This window comes from Cygnus atratus, chromosome 11, assembly GCF_013377495.2.
Source record: "Cygnus atratus isolate AKBS03 ecotype Queensland, Australia chromosome 11, CAtr_DNAZoo_HiC_assembly, whole genome shotgun sequence".
Taxonomy (NCBI): Eukaryota; Metazoa; Chordata; class Aves; order Anseriformes; family Anatidae; genus Cygnus; species Cygnus atratus.
Window position 1 is genome coordinate 2,311,148 of NC_066372.1, and position 15,753 is coordinate 2,326,900.

At 40.1% G+C, this 15,753-nt stretch overlaps 1 protein-coding gene across 4 annotated transcripts in view; it reads right to left on the reverse strand.

Moving 5' to 3' along the window:
- Positions 1-15,753, reverse strand: part of ATOSA (atos homolog A) — a 46,892-nt gene that overhangs the window by 7,835 nt on the left and 23,304 nt on the right. For all 4 annotated transcript variants that reach the window (XM_035553901.2, XM_035553903.2, XM_035553900.2 and 1 more), the window contains 8 exons: positions 8,475-8,659; positions 7,484-7,686; positions 6,706-6,831; positions 4,654-6,505; positions 4,034-4,150; positions 2,947-3,026; positions 1,668-1,776; positions 663-821 (listed from right to left, as the gene is read on the reverse strand). In XM_035553901.2, coding sequence (XP_035409794.1) covers positions 663-821; positions 1,668-1,776; positions 2,947-3,026; positions 4,034-4,150; positions 4,654-6,505; positions 6,706-6,831; positions 7,484-7,686; positions 8,475-8,659 — 2,831 coding nt within the window. The remainder of the gene's footprint in view (positions 1-662; positions 822-1,667; positions 1,777-2,946; positions 3,027-4,033; positions 4,151-4,653; positions 6,506-6,705; positions 6,832-7,483; positions 7,687-8,474; positions 8,660-15,753) is intronic.

The window sequence follows — 15,753 nt, forward strand, 5'->3', positions numbered from 1 at the left end:
GCCACTTGCTGGCAAAGCAGTTAGTTGCCCTGGACAGCAGCTTATTTGGACAACAAAACGTACCCTATAACCAAAATGTATCCTGTAGTCCACCTATTGCCTCACTGCCTATTTTAAGTAAGTTGGATAAAAAGAGGTAGTGGAGGCTGATCACTCCGTTGTGGAGACAGACAAACACATTCAATATCCCATGATCAGAGCAACTGGATGGTGGGGTACAGCAATGGGAGAAAAAGCGCTAGCTGGGGAAAGGGAGAAGGGAAAGGAAGAGAACTTGATCACAAGCAGCTGGAAATATCCCAGATCCCTCCAAAGCCTCACTCCCTGAACTCTTTACTCACCTATCTCCACCTATCAGAATGTAATGCCTCTGCAATCTGTAGCCAGCTGTCTGTCAAAACTGCAGGGTTTTGCTGTGCCAAAGGATGAGGGGAAAAAAAATCCTCACCAAGTTCTACTACCCCAGATGTACCTGCTCAGCTGAGAAACTGCATTGCTCTGGGTAGTTTATGTATGATAATAAGCTAATTACAAAACATCTCAAACACGTTTGATTATTGTATTAAAGTATAAGTTAGACAAGTTCACCTGACAAGCTCATGTGAGCTTTGTTCCAGCCTAATGGTTTTAAACAGACAAAATACATTTGACCATACACTTACCATGTAAGGAGAGGGTGCGTTATCATCCGAAACGCTGTAGAATGACACTTCCACTGGCAAAGTCATGTGAGTGGGACAAAAGACTCCGCTTGCTCCCACTTCTGCTGTAAAGCCCTCAACGATGCCTAGCGGGTCTAAGCGAAAATTCAAGACAGACTCCTGAAAAACAAAACACACATAGCTTAGGTTGGGAATGATTCAAAATATAGCAAGACTATGCACGCAGCAAATGAAGACAAGTTTTTCTAAGAACTTGGGTCTTAGTTCTTTCATAAGGTGACCTACCAAAAAATCATGGCAAAAAGGCAAAAATTAGGATGAACAGAGGAACATTCAGCAAGATGACAGTGGTCTAAAAGAAAGCATCAGGAAAATCTTATCTTAGTCCTCCTGAAAACTGTGCAAGAGCCCACAGAGAGTTTTACTGCAGCAGGATCTATGCGTGACTTTCCTTGACATGCACTATATGTGAAAAAACAATAAACTAATCTGGAACTTTACTCAACATATTCACTCTGCATTTCACAAAATACTGTGCAATGCATAAATGCTTTAGTCATTGACATTTGATATGCAACATGAAGTCAAAAGCTGGAGGCTACACTTTAAATACATTGTTTACTACACTGATGTCACGTAGCTTTAGTGACATACTGAGTAAATTTTAAGAATGAAAGTATGAATCCATTTTTCTAGGTGTATATATACTACAACACAAACAATAACCAGTTGTTAAATCTCTTAAGCCAACAGAAAGCCTCCTAACTTAACCATTGTGAGAATTAAAACTTAGAAAATTAGAGATTGAGTTGCTTGTATCTGAGAGAGATGTCTGCAGAGCAAAATACATGCCTTTATAGATGAAAATTAAAACAAATGTCATTCAATTTAATTATGAACTTTTACATTGTAGTCAGGCTGGAATTATCCACAGCAATGCACTCTTAAAAAGCAGTACAGAAGAGTAATAAAAATACCACAAGGCTTCTAGAGAATATGCATTACCTCAAAGTTTCCCAGAAGGCTAAGACTTGTTACTGGTGGAGCACTAGAACTTAAAAACGGTTTCCCATGGTTCTCTGGATCACTGTCTCTGTTTATACATTGTTGTGGGCTATCAAAAAAAAAAAAAGAATAAACATATGGATAAAGACATTTGCTTTTGTCTTCTGGGTATAACCAGCTCTAAAAAGAATCACTTATTGTATTACAAAATATTGTCCTAAAGCAGTAACAGCCTGTTAATACCTTTGCAAAACATTTTCTAGGTAACTGAAAAATACTTTCACAAGTTTTATATTAAAAGAGATACAGACAACACAGCTTTACATTGTTCATTAACTCCACTAGTAGGAACTGAACAAAATAACAGAAAACTCTCTCCCACATGTAGTTGTTTCATATCCTGAAGTTTCCAAACTACCATATTAAAGCTGTTTAAGTTATAACATATAAATGGTCATGATTGGTCCCTTGCAAAAGGTTCTCTGAACAAACTAAGGCAAAATGTTTAACCCGATCAACTCTATTCACGTAAAAATAACACTGTTTTGAAAAAATGGTTTTTCACAGAATGCAGAAACTTTTCTGCTTGAATATTCAAGTGTATCTTACATCATACTGGGGTTTTGTTCCTTAGCTGTGCTGATTTGGGGACCAAAGGAGAAATCTGGCTACAAGCCATAGGCCGGGGGGACCCAGCTTCCACTCTGCCCTGCCACGGAGAAGCCAGAGCCACAGCAAGCCACAGCCATGAAGCAGGCGTTTAAACAAAAGAAGATTTCAACAGGCATCTTAAAAAGACCATGGAGACCATCTACCAAAGTCCAGCCTGGTGCCACATGAGCACGTCTCATGCCACAGACAACATAAAGCAAACATAGTCCCCTCTAGTCAGCCAGTGAGACAGCTCTGCAATGACTCCATGTTGCAGAGAAACAAAATAGCCAAATCTAGACTTTTTTTTTTTTTAAGAAACTTACATTTTTATAACAATCGAAAGTAAAATTGGAGATTATCTACTTCTGATACACAGTCATTTTACTTTAACATATGAAAATTTGGAATCATGAAAAAATCCATCAACTGATGCAACACACTAAGGGTTGAAATCTACTGTCTGCATAATTGCAATGAAACTTTTAGAAAGTTATTTCAAAATAAGGATTCTTACGTTACACCCACACCTTGTATTTGCTAATGTGCTTTGCTGTTGCATACAGATATATGTGTGTGTTCCATTTCTAAAAAAAAAGGCTCAAAGTTTCTGGTAAATAAAATGTACCTTCTTGCAGACAAACATTTCAACTGCAGCAGTGATGAATCCAGATCAAAGCACCCAGACTGTGTTTTTCTTTGAGGAACCTCAGAAGGGAAAGAATATGTTAATTTGAAAACTGTACCTCCAGTAAAAAAAGTTTTGGCAAGTAAGCACAAGTTTGCCAGGAATTTTCATGACATTACAAAATCAAAAACAAAGCAGAAGAGCATCATTCTAAACTTAGTGAAGAAAATACCAAAATTAAAGACTGTAAATTCTGATAAGCAGAACTACTTAAAAAATGAAATAATCAGATCAACGTAAACAGTCAGGAGCTTCCAAGAAAGTATGTGAGGTAAGCCCCCAAATCACTGTCCAGCTCATTCAACAGGCTGAACATCTCTTTGCAGCAGTGCACAGCATCAAAAATAAACAAATATTTATGATTTCCAGTGATTTCCATCAGAGTTCTCTGAAAATATCACATCCTTTATATGCAAAGGATGAAACACATTGTATGTTGATTACAAAAGATCACTGCTTCAGTAGCTTTAATTCATACTGCCTTTTTCTTAGAAGTCCCAAACAACATTCCAAGAACTGTAACAATGCCTTTCTGCATTATCACAGCTGTCTTGTGTCACTTAGTCATGCAATGACACCTCTGGATGCTGAGAAATACACCGTACAGACTGTTCACAGAAACAAAAGCTTTAGAATAATAGGCCACCAGGTATTAATAACTCATACAAAAACTCTTAAATGACGAAGTGTTAGCTTACACTTAAAACACTAAGCTTCAAAATACTTTTTGTACTCTAAAATATCACCAAAGAACTGTTTGCCATAGAATTTTTGATGTAACCTTTTGTCAGTCTTGAGAATGCCTCAAGAACTCTTTAATATATTCTTTTCCAGGATTATTCTTCAACTTCACTCAAGTATTAACTCTCAGGTTTCCACCTGCAAAACTAATCACTCTGACACAAAGTAAACAGAAATTTCACCTAGGCATCTTGCTTCTGTAATGCAGATATTAATATAATAAAATACCCCCTTTCTCATTTACAAGTTAAGTCATAATTAAGTCGTAACTTCAACAATAACTTACAGGACTTGAAAGTAGAGGCAATCCAGTTCTGGGATGAAAAGCCTTGGTTGAAGTTCCATCCAAGGATCGAAAGTTGTGTTTCCGCCATATATTTGTGTGTTTTAGAGATGGTGCTTTCTGCCAGCAAAACAGATTTATTCAAGATATTAACGGGCTATTTCAACGGCCTATCAAGTTATCATTCACTAGCTTTAACGGAGAAGACTTCTGCAGCCAGTGAATCTGCATCACACTGGTGTACTATGAAACAGATTAAAAGTTCTCTTTGACTCAATCTACAATCACTACAGACTTTCAAATGACCACATACCACATTCAGACACTGGTACGTTTATACAGGATGTCTAACTGCCTACAGAACCTGTCATTTCTAATGCTATCACAATGAGCAGAACAAGACAATGCTGTTCTTGATGTTAAATTTATAATTAAGGATGGGTGAGGGAAGCACCATTAGGCCGAACATCACTTCAGACCTTGAAGCAGACAACAGCCCCATGCTGCTTCACGTAAGTCAGACATAAACCCTTCCTCCTACCACCCTTAGCAGATACGGGATGCAGTCACAAGCCACATGACAGCCAGTGGCTAAAGAAATTGCTCTTTGTATCTCTGTTTACCTGCACATCTGGGTTCTTCAGCCGCTCACACCTGAGTGAGCTGTCTTCCACAGATTTCTTCTGAGAAGTGCTTTGGAAATCAAGGCCTACTGGGTCTTCATTCTCATCATGTGCAGTTTTTGTTTTATCTTGTTTGTTTTTATTTTTGAAACTGTCATGGTCTTTATTTAAATAATTTTCAATACTAATAAGCTGAGTATTTTGCTCATAAATATTTGTTTTTTTTGAGTCTTTATCTAAACACTTGAGCTCATTCTTGTGCAAAGAGTCAGATGCCTGCATCGCAGACGCTTTTTTTGTACCTTCAAGTATTCTGCATTTATCTAGCTGTAAATTGTTAAAACTGTCCGTGTTGCTGTTCTCACTAACAACTGTTCTTTCTTTAAGTTTATTTGTGCAAATCTGTTCATCAATGCTGCTAAAATTTGAACACTGTTTAATTCTATTGGTTATCTGGTCTTTCTGCACATAACCAGAATGTATCATTTCCAATTTATCTGGCAATTCAGATTTATTTTCTTTAACACATGATGATGATGTGTGCATGTTAGTAAATGAATGAGAAGTCTTATTTGAAGTCTGATGAAATGCATTTCGGACAGCTTCATTGGGTTTTGCTAAAACCAATTTTCTTCTTGCTTGGAGTTTCAGAGAAGCCTTCGATTCACCATCAAACCTAGAAGGACTGCTAGGAGTATCAGGTGTTTTCGTCCTTGATTTACTGCTGTCTTCTAGCAAAGAAAAATTGGATTTAGCAAAAGAAACAGAAGGTGGTTCCTTGCCTTTCTTCAGCAAATTTTCGTCTTCATATGTACTTCGGAAAATTTTTGAAGTAACTGGGCTAGTTTCATGTACTTTGAATGGACATCCTGTAACATGAGAAGTCGCTGGATCGCAATGAATCAAGTGCTGGGCAATCCTTGCTATAACCTCCTGCCGCTCCTGAAGCAGAGAATCGATGAGAGGGTTTCCCTCTCCTGCAGAGGGACGGCCACAGTGGTTCACTGGAGCACGGGGATCGAGCCGTGGGATCTCTGGTATTGCTCTGGTTTTGCCTTCACCACCATCTTCTTGTATTGCATTATCTAAGTTGGCAACAGAAGCAGGGGAGGTTTCCTTGCCTTTCTTAAGCAAGTTTTCATCTTCATAAGTACTCCGAAAAGCTTTTGGTGTAGCTGAGCCAGTTTCATGTAGGTTGAAGGGATGTCCAGCAACAACTGGTGAAGTAGCTGGATCACAGTGAATCAAGTGCTGAGCAATTCTTGCGATGACTTCTTGTCGCTCTTGAAGTAAAGAGCCTATTAAAGGGTTGATTTCTCCTGTGGACTGATGAGAGCAATGACCATTTGTAACACGGGAATCAATTAAAGAAAAGGTTTTAAAAGTTCTGACAGCCGTTTCATGAGATTGTGTCTTATTGTCTGCTGTAGCATTATAGCACTGAACTTTAGATTGTGATGCCCCACAGTCAGATCCAAGGCCAGTAGTTGGATAAATCTTTAAATTTCTGATAGACGTAGTAAATTCGGGTGTCTTTTTTACATTAAGTAGGCCTTCAGGTGTCATTGTCCACGCTTGTTTCCCATAGACACGCTGTGAACTGGAGGTACTGCACTGCTCTGCTGCACTGGATTCACTGCGTTGATGTAACTTACGATCTTGCATTTGCTTTTCATAAAAGCTAAGGTTAGTGTGAATACTACAAGTCAGAACTGGGTAGTTCGATTGTCTGGGCAAGGACTGGACACTGACTCTCAAGGCCACATTGTGAGAAACATTAGGAACAGGAAAGACGTGCTCAGTTGGTGTCTGGGAAAACGTCCACTGCAAGTCCACATCTGCAGCACTCACCCTGAAACAGTACAGAAGAGCATTTATAAAAACATACCACCATACTTTGCAAAGTACACGAACTATACACAACCACCAGAGGGCTGGGCCAATGATGCGGCATCCTCTGAAAGCAAAGAGGAGGACAGATGGGAATTGTTTTAAGATGAGTTGCAACAACTGACAGACAGCAAATAAAAACAATTTGCTCCTCAAACATACCTGTACAGAATGTTACGGGGAACAGCACCATGTGAAACACTCAGCCATGCACTCAGTTGCGAGAAGAAAACAAAAGAGCGAACAGCCAGTAAAAGTGTCTTCTCTTCAATGAATCGATCTCCACTTCTAAAATGCATTAAAAGAAGTGCAGAGATGTTAAGAATATACAGAGAGAACTACGAGAATTAGAACATAGAATACTATTAAAACTAAGCTTTCACAACAATATCTCTTGCTGTCCTCTTTCCTTTCTCCATTTATACTTTTAGCTGTTGGGTAGAAGGTCAAGTGTTTTTAAATATGTTGTAGGAAATTACAGTCTTAAAAATATACTTTATTTTTATGTTATATATATTATGCATGTGTATTGTTAAAGTATTTTGCATTAAATACTGGAATACAAATTTATTTACAGATTTTCATTCTGAAAATAAAACATGTCTGAGTCAAGGAAAAAAATGAAATTCCAAACATTTTGAAGACTACACAGCCTGATTTGTTCTTACCTGTATAAAGTTTTATACAACTTAACAGACCACATATAAAAATGATCATTTTCAGCTAGGAACACTATATACTCTGCATTGCACAATGCAGAAATTATGGATACAGCAAGAGTAAGATTAAAAGATTAAAAGATTTCACTACTTGAGTGACTTGCTCAGATCCTAAAGTCCTAAAAGTAAAGGGCCAATTCCAAAACAGTAGCCAGCTACTTTAAGGAGATTTACAGGACAAGATTCTTGCAATTATCAACTAATGCTAATATCCAACTTACTGTCGAGGAACTGGTTCCAAAATCCACCTTTCTAACAACAATGCATCTTGTTTGATTGCAGGATCGTTTAAATCGTTCGCCTCGGTGTTAGGCCCTTCATCGCTATAGCAACAGTCTGGAAGCAACATCACTTCTACCATGATCGGAATATTGTTTTTCCACAGCAGCATAACCTCAGATCTGGTTCGCCTGGCTTGACGACACTGAGGGAATAAATGCAAGCCATGAAAATAGTAGCCACGTTTAAAACTATTTTTAAGATGAATTCCAAAGAACTGGAAGAAGGTAAGGATCAAGTCCTGAAGACTACGTTTCATCAAATCAGAGGTAAGATCTCAGGAGTATTAAATGAAAAAGTAACAAATCATTTATGGTTGCTGTTCGAGCAACTATATAAAAAGAGCTCTCATCAATTTTCTCCAACTACCATACACTGCACTACTCTCTCCACACGTCACCTTCAGCAGTATCTTAAGAAACATTGTGGTTTTGAGCAGGCTAACTTCTGCATGAATAACAGTGTAAAATCACACAACACTTTTTATTTGAGAGATGGGATGCTCCAGCCTTAACCCAAAAGAGACTGGCTAGATTTGATGGTGTTCCTGCTTTTTGGACCACTAACTTTTCCATACCACCTGGAAGATCAAAAAGTTAGGCAAGTCAGCCTACATTTTCTCAAAATAAGAACAAGTATGCTAAGTATAGCACTTGCTATTTGCATAACAAAGACTGAAATAGGTACTGCATTCAGGTAGTCTGCAGAATTTCATGTTCAAGGATAAAAGGCTTAATGATCTTTCATTTTAAGGACAGATCTGATCTATTATTAGTATAATACTAAATTACAGACTTGTTTAAATGCAGAACTGTCACAAAGTAATTGTTATTCGTGCTTAGCTGTGAATCTACCAGGACTTCTCATCTGATTTTGATCACGGTAGCAAGAACAAAGTCCACAATACTTGAGATGAAATGGGTACTATCATACCTGAGCCACTCTGTCGCTGCATTCATGCTTAGTTGTTGGGGGCTGACTTGATTGTGCTGGAGGACAGTGGAAGCCCTCTGTTCTGCCCTTTATCGAATATTCAGGTGTTCGACCTTCAGTGATCAGCAAGGCCAAGGAGACCAGGAACTCCTCAGCTTCATACTCGAAGTATTCATCTAAGGTATCTGTCATTTCAAAGAGATAAACAATAACATCACCTATTGCATAACAAGTGTTCAACTGTTTGCTGCCCCTGCAGTTTGTTCCAATTTATACCTAAAACAAGAGGTATGGAAAATGGGCGTTTGTATCAGACAGACTGCCCTCCCCTTAATGCCTAAATGATCATACCACCAAAACAAACCAACAGCCTCAACCCATAACTTGCCACTGCAAGCAGATAAAATTACAAATACTCTAAAGAAAGCTACATGTGGTAACTGGCCAAGTCACCAGACTTCACCAGTGCCAAGAAACAAGAGTTTGTGTTGTGATCCACAGCTGAATTACAGCTTTTCTGAAAGAAAAAGGCTTCCTGAGTTCTAATGGAGCCTGATGGCAGTATGACTTGGCATCATTAATATCATACGACAGATATAAAGGGAAGATGATACATCACATAGTACATTAAAAAAATGAATAGCAAAAAAAATAGTAAGTGTTCCTTCTGTTAGGAAAAGTGGGACACAATGTTCTTTAATATTTTTATTGAGCGCTCCTCCAGCTGAGAGCTGGAGGTTATTTAAGAGAAGGCCATTTATAGTTACCATTAACAGCTTTCAAACATAGAAAAGGTTCACGAGGAACATACAGAATATTCATTGTTTTGTACAATGCTCAGTCTAAACTTGTGCAAAGAATTAAAACTCAACAAGTCTCTGTAAACAAAGCAGCAGCTGGCATTGCTCTTCACGAGTTACACTGGCACACAATTCCTGCAGAGCACAATGCAACTGTCCCCTATTTCACGGCGTTTTGTAGAGCACCCTTCTCCCCCCCCCCATCTTAAGGGTGTCACACAGCCTTCAAACAGACTCGAGTACAACCAGGGCATGCCATCCCCCCTCTGCTTGGAAACGCTCAAGGATCAAAATGATTTAGTTACTGAAGAGGTTACAGAAAGATCTCTTCAGAGGAAGCTAAAATGCATTGACTTCAAAGTCTATTTTAAGAGTAGCAAAATAAAGCAGGTGGAGGCAAGACTGGCAGCGGTTCTTTATTTTTATGCTTATGGGGAAGAAAGGCACGTGACATCTTCACAATTTTAGCATGTGCCCTGTGTCATCCACCAACACAAAACTGCCAAGACGGACAAGCCAAGTCCCTCTTTTCTCCACTTCTATTCCTGTTTTGATTACCATGGATAAATACCTTTCCTCTTGGAGAAAACCGGACTCAAGTTTTTTGTTGCCTTCATTCCCTAACACCAGGGTATTTAGCAAGCATAGCAAGACAGACTTGAGAAATCCATATAAGGGACGTATTAAACAAAAACTCCAATTAAATGCCTAATTACCTGCATATGCAAATTGCAAAGTATGTAAAACTAGCTTTTGCATGTACATAATTGCCTAGTCCAGGCTTGTATTCCCCAGACCCCAGGGCTTGCAGACTATTTTGAGGGATCTGCACAAGGTATGTAGGAGAAGCCAGCCCACTGCCAGGGAGCCAAGGTCATTATACAAGCCCCCATTCCTACAGACTTCCCCCCCCACCCCTTTTTTCCGTGCAGCCACTGCCACCATTTGCAGCCAGCCTGCGGCTCCAGCCATGGGGGTAAGGAGGGAGGCAGGCAACTGCCCAGCCCCGGCTGTGTCCCCGTCCCAGAAGGGAGTGTGGGGTCTGGACGAGCTGGGTGCTGCCAGCACCAGTCACCCGGCCACCAAGAGCAGCCAGAGGACAGATGAATTCCCCCGGAGGACCCCGAGCGGCACATGCACCATACATGAAATCATCTGGCATGAGTTACAGTGGTCATTCATCTGACGGAGGGCAGAAAATTACTAATAAAGGGAGCATGAAAGATTAAAGGAACAGTAAATAACAGAGGGGACAAGCCTCGTGTGTAGTGATATGAGTCACCTACAAAATTAGGCACCTGCAACGTTTTTTTTTTTTTTTTTCCCCCCAGTCAAAAGCCTGGTCAACAACAGGTAAGTCATACTTACAGAACAAGGAAATGGGATTCGGAAAAACTCTGAAAAGCATTTAGCTATTATCTGGCTGCTAATACAAGCATCATGCTCATCTCTGCATGTCCAAAGATCACAATAACTTTAAGAAAGTCACACTAGGACAGATCACTATTGAAGTGCTTCTACTCTGATGTAGAAGTTTCAAAAACCTAGAAAGTGCTGAGCAGGAGAGATGAAAACAAGGATGGCTTCACGTTTAGCAGATGAAACAGAAAGGGGAAGAAAATATTCATCCTTAAGAAAATATGAGAGAAACTGTATAGTTAAAGTATGCTAAAAACACTACAGTTTTAAAAAAAAGTTAAAGAGCTTGATCAAGATGCATGTGTTTATACAGGCAGATCCTACCTCAAACAAATAGCTTCTTAAGGAACAGGAGTGTGCACAGTAAGATGTGATACCTGATAATTTACTCTAGAAAACTTTAAATAGCAACTAATAATAAAATAGATATGCCCTATAATTAACATTAACAGCTTATCACGTGGTGCAGTAGACCTATTAATTGGCCCTGTCTTTCAGAAAGGATCTGAATTTGACCAAAAGTTTTTGGACCTGACACAAATTAATGGATAAAATCTATGGCCTGAGTGCTTCTTCACAGCTGGTTAGATTCAGGCAAAAAGCCCACCTTCCTTATGCATTAAAACCACCTGATACCGAAGTTCATACTGTATACTTCAAACATACAGTTTCTTCACAGACATATCATACTGACATAAGCCAGAGACTGCTTGAACATGTCCAAATGCAAGATCCACCTAGCGAATAAACAAGGTAAATATATAGCGCAGAGTACCTCAGACAGACATTACTCAAGGCTCAGAATACATGGATGGTGTTACTTTATATAAACAGATAAGGCAGAGGTTCAAGTTCAATGCACAAACACTGCCTGTGCCCCTGGGTCAGCGCTGCTATTTCACAAGTTGCCAGTTCCTTGCCTGAAGCATGGAAGAGGAGACCAGCTAGCTAGACAGACACATCTGCACTGGCTGCATTACACAAATAGGATGTTCCGAAATGGAAACTGCATCCCCTTAAAGGATGACAAGCACCAAGTGCTGAGCTAGGAAATGCGGCTGTTTTCATAACAGCATTATGAGGGCAGGGCCAACGCTTAAAAATTATGTCAACAGTACAACAATCAAGGCATTCAATCTTTTTTTTAAGCACAAATAACAATGGATATGGAGAAATGCATTTTCCTACAAATTTCATGTGGCATATTAACTTTTTTTCAGCTCCACTAGATTTCTATATTATTTAACAACTAGTAGCTTTAGTAAAGGAAAAAAACAATGAATACTGAGAAGCTGGTAATTGTTCCTACACAACAGGCACAGATGATGCAAGTTGATGTAATTGAGGACAAGGGTGGAAAGACATTTACAGAAACAGCAAACTCAGTGTTTAGTTATAAAAAAAAAAGTCTTGGTGCATGTGTGCAGTGACAGTTTGCTTTTGTCTATGATTCAGCCCTATTTAGGGCATCATATACTGTGCACAGAATAACCTCAATCCTATAATCTGTCTACAGACATGATTTTTATTCTGCTTCATCTCTACCAACAGGACATGCAAGTGTATAATAGAAAATCTGCATCCCAGCAACGTACGGTTCTTATTTCCCTTAAAATAGCTAAAACTCCAGTTAGTTGACACAAATACATGGGAATTAAAGCAATAGACACTACTGCCCTTTAATCACAAATTGAAACTTAAGTGCACTGACCAGCTAGTCAAAAAAGGGAGCAACAGATGTCACACTACTGTAGGAGTGAAAACGAGAAAAATATAAATTTAGACTGAAGCTACTACAAATAGAACAAAATATACAATACTGAAGAATTTAAACCTTGAGGTACATCATTTTTGTCTTCCTTTGTCTCCTCTAAAACAAGAAGTGTTTTTCTACATCTTCTGGACAAACAGGAAAGCCTGTTTAACAGGAGATTTCATGAAGGGTCTTCAGATCCTTGCCCGCCCCCAACCACAAATCACTGGAGCACCGCAGGAAAGAACAAGAACTCAAAACCAAAGAAAGTTAAAACTGGCTCGTGTTCTAAAATCTCTTGAAATTACACATGGGGTACAAGCGAGCCACAGACTCACTTAGCTGTAAGCAAGCACTTTCCCCACACTTCAGCTCAGCCAGTTGCGCCCAGCTGATTCCTTTCACAGCTAGGTCACGACTGCGGGGACCAACTCCCTTCCCTTTCCTACTACAGTATTTTCTGTTGCAATTACAGAACGTGTTTTCACGTGTAGTAGAAGAGCATTTAATCTATTTTCTAGGCTCAGACAGGAAGCAAAGACATTCGGTATCATGCAGCCCATTGTGCTCCCAGGGCCACCCCAAAGTCAGGCTGCGAGCTGGGATCCTTTCCTGCAGGGGTGGTAGCAGTGGGATCAGCTCTGGGCAGGGCCTGCATCCCCTCACCCTGTGCTGTCCTCTGGGGAGCTGCCTGCGGACGGCCAGGTGGTGCTGCAACAGCTCTCACCCCATGCTTATCTTCTTGTCTGAGCACCTTTCGGACTGCACTGGACACCACAACCACCTACCGACCTTGCTGGGCCCCTCTCAGGACTTCACATACTGAGCATTTTGAGCCCTTCTTGAAGGCAAGGCCGGCCTGTTCACTTGCAGCCCTGATCCCCACTGATTTGGAGGGCTACTTTTAAGGGAGTACATGAAACACAGCTAATAATTACCTTTAAAATATGCTCTAAGACTGTCCCTGGAAAGTCTTCAGGCACCCATAACAGACTTTGAAGGCCACCAGCATAAAGCACTCAGATCCCCATCTCACTCGGTAGGAAGCTGAAGCCCAGCAAGCAGACGCCACGAAGCAGGAACCGCACAGTACGGGCTGCTCAGAGCAGCTGGATGCCAGCCCTGATGTTCGCCCACTCCCAGCTGCCCGGCCAGCACTGGGCACTCACCTCCACCCAACGCTGCCCCCACGCACCCCTCCGAACCCAGACTGTGCTGCATTTCATTTATTTTCAAGTACGTTTGGTACGACCCCAGTGTCAATTTTTATTTTTTTTTATTTTTTTTTTTTTTACTTCCCCTCTCCTCCTAGCAAAGGCACTGCGAGGCATTAAAAAAGCTACAGCTAAGGCTCTCTGGTCCTTCCGCCAAAACAGCTAACTCCAAATAGGTTTTATTATCTCACTTTTCCAAAAGTGGGTTAAAGGTAGTTCTGGGTTTTAAGAGTAAGGCAGGAATTCAAGAAACTACTGTAAAGGAAATGAAACACAAAGTAAACATTTGACTAACAGCTTCTCTTCTGGAATTAGAAACACCTAAGGATGCTTCAGTTAACTAACTCCATGTTGTACTCCACTTCAAAGAAAGCTGCCCTTGAACCTCCGAAATCCATGATTTTCTGGATGTTGTGTCCATACGCTACAAGCCCATAATTATATCTGAAGTCACACAGCTCACAAGCCTTACAATATTAAGGTTTTAAGTATAATTTTAGATATCAAGAGTCGAAATCATAAGCTGGCCTACTCCTTTCAAGAAACAAGCCATTAGCTAGGTTTACTTAAATTTAAGCAAATGCGATGACCTGGTGACGCACCTTATTTTAGGGATGTTCCTCTATAGATTTTTTTTTTTTCCTGCATTGAATCCTGTCTTAGTTCCTCATCGATCTTTGAGCCTGGAAAGCGTGACAGCCATTAAGAAAATTCTAGTATAGAAGTGCAATGCCTCATCTTACTTCTGCTGCCTTCTTTTGTTTTCCAGCGTATTGAGTTGAACCACTACCCAATTATCAAACAGTTCAGGTGGAGGCAGGAAACGGTAGCACAGGAGTTTTAAATTAGGATTGATGTAGACCCTGCTCTTGTTCAAAGAAAATAGACTAGAAGCTAAACAAGTGCTGGATCTACTTAGTTCTACACAGAGGAATTGGAAAAAATCATCTGCTTTGGTGTTCTTACAACAGGTTATAATCAGAAAACATAACCACACAAAATCTTGCAAGTAAGGGGTGATTTTTAAAAAGCAAGACATGGCTACGTGGCAGCTGATGAAGCTCCTCCAGAGCCACACAAATCCATCAGTACCGTCGGTACTGCCAGCTCCCCCCAGCCTGCAGCGCTCCCTGCACCTCCGTGTCACCGCATCCCTACTGCACGCATCTCACAGCACTCAAAACTACTCTCAAGTCATTTTTTGCAGCAAGTGAAGTTATCAGAAAGACAGTGGGCTTAAAACTGGGCTGGACAAAAAGTACAATTCACAAAACGACTTCTACCAAAACCTATTCAGGGTCAAACAGTTTAATGAGTACCGACATAAAAGCCAAGGGAAGAAAAGCAGTTGCATTCACTTAAAGCTCATTTTCTCTGCAATAATCTCAGAAACTAGTGCTCTGAGAGCACAAAATGCAGACTGGTAAACTGATCTGGGTGTTCCCATCTTGCTTCCTGCGCTTTGGCTGACATCCTATTTTGCCATCACTGTACAGCTTACTGAGTCAGTTCTCTTCTTCCAACTGTAACTTGCTATTTTTACCTAGCAACATCAGTTTAACCTGCTTCTTTTGACTTTTTGGCAATCAACCAACCTCTAGGTCCTACATCTGTATTTTGATCAGAGAAACTAACTTTATTTTCACTTAATTGGGGAAAGAAAAAGAACAAATGATGTAAGCTCAACTGTTTCTTCCTTCAGAAGGAAATCACAAATGGTGAAGCAGACTAACCATTATGATTTCGTGGCCTGCATTTAATAGAAGAAAAGCAATACCTGAAGACTGGCAGCAAGTTTCAGACTCTTTTCAAATCCCAGTTCATTGAACTGGGAGAGATCACATATTATAAAATACAGCTGTTCCACCAAATCCTAACAAAGGCAGGAGAGCCCTGGAGTATCAGCATAAAGCTGTAAGAGCTCTAATGCTGACGTTTTAAAGGATGTTTTAGATTTTAAATTCAAGCAGGGTGGAGAAACAACACATAACACTTTTTGCTGATCGTTAGACTTAGCAGTCTACAGAACGGGTTACAAAAGATGCTACTTGTACTAACATGCTATAACCAGACAGGTAGTGAAAGCAAAGAGG